Raw genomic sequence first — 5,761 nt, 5'->3', positions numbered from 1 at the left:
ATGAGCTGAACCAAATTCAGGGGCCTAACAGGCGTGACTGAGGTGATGAGCTGAACCTAAGTCAGGGGCCTAACAGGCGTGACTGAGGTGATGAGCTGAACCAAAGTCAGGGGCCTAACAGGCATGACTAAGGTGATGAGCTGAACCAAAGTCAGGGGCCTAACAGGCGTGACTAAGGTGATGAGCTGAACCAAAGTCAGGGGCCTAAGAGGCGTGACTCAGGCATGAGCTGAACCAAAGTCAGGGGCCTAAGAGGCGTGACTGAGGTGATAAGCTGAACCAAAGTCAGGGGCCTACGAGGCGTGACTAAGGCATGAGCTGAACCAAAGTCAGGGGCCTAAGAGGCGTGAATCAGGCATGAGCTGAACCAAAGTCAGGGGCCTAAGAGGCGTGACTAAGGTGATGAGCTGAACCAAATTCAGGGGCCTAACAGGCATGACTGAGGTGATGAGCTGAACCTAAGTCAGGGGCCTAACAGGCGTGACTGAGGTGATGAGCTGAACCAAAGTCAAGGGCCTAACAGGCCTGACTGAGGTGATGAGCTGAACCAAAGTCAGGGGCCTAACAGGCATGACTAAGGTGATGAGTTGAACCAAAGTCAGGGGCCTAACAGGCGTGACTAAGGCAATGTTTACATCAATATTTCTGAAAGAATAATTGCTTATAGATAAAAACAAAATGTATCTTGCATGATTTACAACTTAAAGAAAAATTGTTCTTGCAACATTTAAGAATAATATTTGCGTAAATTATAAGCACTCCATGGTCTCTTCAACATCTTTCCCTTTGAATCTTCTAAGTAGTAAGCATCTGAACTGAGCCTCATCACCACCTTGTATGGTCCTTCCCATTTAGGGTCGAGCTTCCCTACAGCCGCATCTTGAACTCTTCTGAGTACCAAATCTCCTACCTGGAATCCCTTCCCGCGCACCCGACGATTATAGGATCGAGCTACCCTGTTCTTGTATGCCTCCATTCTGATGGCAGCGGCTTCTCTCTTCTCCTCCATAAAGTCTAAGTCTTCCATTCTCTTTTCTCCATTATTCTCATCGTAGAAAATGATCCGAGCTGACTCTTATCCAATTTCTGCTAGCAAGACCGCTTCATTTCCATAAACCAGACTAAATGGAGTCTTTCCTGTCCCAATTCTGGGTGTGGTACGATATGACCATAACACACTAGGGAGTTCCTCCACCCAATTTCCTTGGGCTTTTCCTAATCGGGTCTTCAAGCTTTGCACCAAAGATCTGTTATACCTCAACCTGACCATTGCTTTGAGGATAATGGACAGATGTGAAGTGTTGTTGAATTTTCATCTCTTTGCACCAAGCTTGCACCCGGGCTCCCTGAAACTGTCTCCCATTTTCGGAGATAATCTTCCGCGGTACTCCAAACCTACACACAATATTCTTCCACAGAAATTTCAGAACTTCTCCTTCAGTAATTCGTGCCAAGGCCTCCGCCTCCACCCATTTAGAGAAGTAATCTATAGCGACCAACAAGAATTTCTTCTGAGCTGGGGCTAGAGGGAAAGGACCCACAATATCCATTCCCCACTGATCGAAAGGACACGCTGCCATAATTCCTTTCATTAACGCCGCTGGCTGATGCTGAAGTCTGCTATGTCGTTGACAACTGTCACAAGAAGTCACCAAAGCTATGGCACCTTTCAAAATAGTAGGCCAAAAATATCTTGCTAAAAGAACCTTACGGGCTAGAGAATAAGATCCCAAGTGATTGCCACAACACCCCACGTGTATCTCCTTCAGGACATAATAAGCTTCCTTAGGACCCAAACACTTGAGAAGTGGTCCAGAAAATGACTTCTTATAAAGAACTCCCTCCACCATCACAAAGCGGAGACTCCTCTGTTTCAACCGATATGCCTTCTTTGGATCCTTTGGTAACTCGCCCTTCTCCATGTATTCCAAGAGCTTTTTTCTCCAGTCACCCTCTTTCGGAGCTAATGGTGTGAGCTCAGTAGAAGGTGTTAATTCCACTTGTACGACTACCTCTTTGTTTTTCCAATTATGAAGTGAGCTAGCCGTCTTGGCCAGAACATCCGCCTTTTCGTTGCTCTCTCTAGGGATCTGCTCAAACATTACCTCATCAAAGAGGCCCCGAGCTTCCTCTATTGCCTTCATGTACTCTTTTAACTTCTCACTTTTCACCTCGTAAGACCCATTCATTTGCTGAGATACCAATTGCGAATCAGAATAGAGATGTATCCGGGCTGCCCCAACTTGCTTAGCTGCCCGAAGGCCAATTAACATGGCCTTATATTCTGCCTCATTATTGGAAGCTCGAAAATCCAACCTGACTGCCAATCGGATCTCATCTCCCTGAGGGGATATCAGAAGCACCCCCACTCCACATCCTTCGCTGTTAGAAGAACCATCAACATACACTTTCCATAAGCCCTGCCCTTCCATATGTTTTGTTTCGGCTAAAAAATCAGCCAGTGCTTGAGCTTTAATCGCTGCTCTTGGTTCATACTGAATATCATACTCACTGAGTTCAGTAGTCCACTTCACCAATCGTCCCGAAATGTCAGCATGAGTTAATATCCTTCCCATGGGACTATTGGTTAACACCACAATAGGATGTGATAGAAAATAAGGTCTGAGCTTCCGGGCCATCATAACAAGTGCAAGTGCCAACTTCTCGACCTATGAATACCGGAGCTCAGCACCCTTGAGAGCATGTGAGAAAAAGTAGATAGGATGTTGAGCCGCTCCCTCCTGCCTAATGAGTACCGAACTGACCGCCCCCTCCAAAGCTGAGAGTTAGATGTATAACGGTTCACCCGGAACTGCCTTAGCCAATACAGGAAGTTTGGCTAAATAATTTTTTAAGTCCTCGAACGCTTTCCCACATTCAGCATCCCACTCAAACTTCTTAGCTTTCCGAAGAACCTTAAAGAAAGGTAAACTTCTATGAGCTGATCTGGATATGAACCGAGATAGAGCTGTTATCCTTCCTGCCAACCTCTGAACTTCCTGCAGATTTCGAGGATGAGACATGGATCGGATAGCTTGCACTTTCTTGGGGTTAGCTTCAATCCCTCTCTCAGTCACCATGTATCCCAAAAACTTGCCTCCTCTTTTTCCAAACATACATTTTTCAGGATTGAGCTTTATTCTGTAGGACCTGAGCGTGGCAAAGGTCTCCCTTAAGTCGGTCATCAAACCTGCATCATCTTTGGATTTTACCAGGATATCATCCACATAAACCTCCATATTTCGGCCAATCTGGGAAGCAAACACCCTATCCATGTGCCTCTGATAAGTAGCCCCTGCATTTTTCAAACCAAAAGGCATCACTCTGTAACAGAAAGTTCCATGAGAGGTAGTGAAACTTACTTTATCCTGATCTTCCTCTGCCAACGGAATTTGATGGTACCCTTGATAGGCATCCATGAAACACAAATACTGATGACCTGCCGTAGAATCAACCAACTGATCAATTCGAGGCAGTGGATAGCAATCTTTTAGGCATGTCTTATTTAAATCTCAAAAATCAACACACATCCTCCATTTGCCTGAACTCTTAGGGATAAGGACCACATTTGACAACCAAGTAGGGAACTGGACTTCCCTAATATGACCTGCCTTAAGGAGTTCATTCACCTCTTTCTTAATAACCTTATCCTTTTCAGGCCCAAAGTGTCTCTTTTTCTGTTTTACTTGCTTCGCTCCAGCGAAAAAGTTGAGCCGATGAACCATAACATCTGCACTAATCCCCGTGAGCTCTGAAACAGACCAAGCAAAAACATCTTTGTTCTCCTTCAAGCAATCAATCAAGCTTTGCCTCATTGAAGAACTGAGATCAGCGGCTAACTTCACCATCTGAGCTCCAGGACTTAGCTATACTTTCTCATGATCTTCTTCAGACATTAAAAATAACTTTTGACCCAACACCCTTGGTGCTCGGCCTATCAAAACCATTCCTACTTCCCTCCTACTTCTCTTTGCATCAACCTTCACTTCATTCACATAACACAAATGTGCTGCCTTTTGATCACCCCTAACAACCCCCACTTCTTTTCCACTTTGGAACTTCAATTTCTGGTGGTAGGTGGAAGTCACAGCTCGGAAATCACTCAGGGCAGGGCATCCCAATATTCCATTGAAAGAAGATGGGGGCATCCACCACTGTAAAGCAAGCCATTTTGGTTACTCTCTGCTCTCCACTCCCAAGGGACAAGGGGAGCACTATCTGTCCCAACGGTTGCAGAGCATGACCCGTGAACCCATACAACTCTGTGGTGATTGGATCCAACTCAAATCCTTCCAATTCATTTGGTCTAGAGTTTCTTTAAAGATAATGTTTACTGAACTCCCAGTATCCAGAAAGATACGAGCCACGTCATAATTGGCTATGGTCAAGGTGACCAGTAAGGGATCATTATGAGGTAGCACCACATCCTTTAAATCTTCCCTTCCAAAACTGATGTTCGGATCAGTGGGACAGCTGAGCTGAGAATTTACCTAAAAATTTTCCAACCTACGCCCGTGAGCTTTGCGAGCCCTTCCCGAATCTCCATCCGTACTACCCCCTGAGATCATATGGATAACACCCCGATTGGGATGATTTGCAATTTGCTGCACCCTATCTCCTTGACCTTTTTGAGGAGCTCTTCCTTGATGATCAGCTTGATTCTCTCTAACTTCATTCCTTTGATTCCTCCACTGGGGAGCTCGGCCTTGGCGAGGAGGATTTGCCCTTCGAGTCAGCTCAGCTCTGATTCAAGGGTCATCATACATGATCCTTTGAACCTCCTCACCTAGCCTCTGACAATCATTGGTGATATGCCCATACTCCTGATGAAAATCGCAAAACTTGTCAGATGGCGATAACCGCGGGCCTTTCTCAGCATTACGGGGCCTCACAAGTGCTCGCCTATCCTCACATACTTGCATTGCCTTCTCCAGGCTTACCGAGAGTGGTACATAGAGGTAGGGTCCTTTGACCCTGTTCATCTCTTCTGCAACCCTCTTCCTTCCTCCTTGTGTCTTACCCTCTGCCTTTGCTCCCACCTTGGCACTGGACTTACTCCCAGACGTTCCTTCCTGTCTCCTATGCCTCTGTGCATCCTCCAAATTCACGTACTTCTCAGCTCGACTAAGGAGCTCATCATAAGTCAAAGGAGGCTTCTTGACCAAGGATCTGAAAAACTCTCCTCCTCTCAACCCTTGAGTGAAAGAGTTGACCAAGGTGTCAGCAGTGGCAGCAGGTACTTCCAGAGCTGCTGTATTGAAGCGCTGAACATACTCCCGCAACGGTTCCACCACAGATTGCTTCATATTGAACAAACTGAGAGAAGTCTTCAAATATCTCTTGCTACTCGCATATTGGTGTAGAAAAGCTGAGCTGAAGTCATTGAAAACTCTGAATACTATCAGGCTATAAAAGGTTGAACCATTGCTGGGCTGACCTTACTAGAGTAGTGAGGAAGACCCGACATTTAATTGCTTCTGAATATCTATGCTACAAGGCTGCATTTTCAAATCTCCCCAAATGTTCCTCCGGATCTAAGCTCCCGTCATATTTCCCTAAAGTAGGCTGCTTAAAATTTGCAGGGAGTTCTTCATCTAGAATAGCCCGAGCAAAAGGACTTTCCCTCTGTATAGGCCCAGGCCGACCTCCGACTTGCCGACCTAGTCTCCTGATCTCTTCCCACACTGCATCCATTAGGTTCGGCTGACCTACGGGAGGAGGTGGTGGATTTTGACCCATGGCCGCTTGCACCGTTTGAGTG

General features: G+C 46.0%; 1 protein-coding gene across 1 annotated transcript; it reads right to left on the bottom strand.

The window, feature by feature from the left end:
- Positions 1 to 1,250: 1,250 nt before the first annotated feature.
- On the bottom strand, positions 1,251 to 2,639 carry LOC140871123 (uncharacterized). Its single transcript, XM_073273570.1, has one exon. The coding sequence runs from the start codon at positions 2,637 to 2,639 to the stop codon at positions 1,251 to 1,253; it is 1,389 nt and encodes a 462-aa protein (XP_073129671.1).
- Positions 2,640 to 5,761: the final 3,122 nt, after the last annotated feature.

Source organism: Henckelia pumila, chromosome 1, assembly GCF_033568475.1.
Source record: "Henckelia pumila isolate YLH828 chromosome 1, ASM3356847v2, whole genome shotgun sequence".
Taxonomy (NCBI): Eukaryota; Viridiplantae; Streptophyta; class Magnoliopsida; order Lamiales; family Gesneriaceae; genus Henckelia; species Henckelia pumila.
This window is presented reverse-complemented; position numbering and strand designations above follow the sequence as displayed.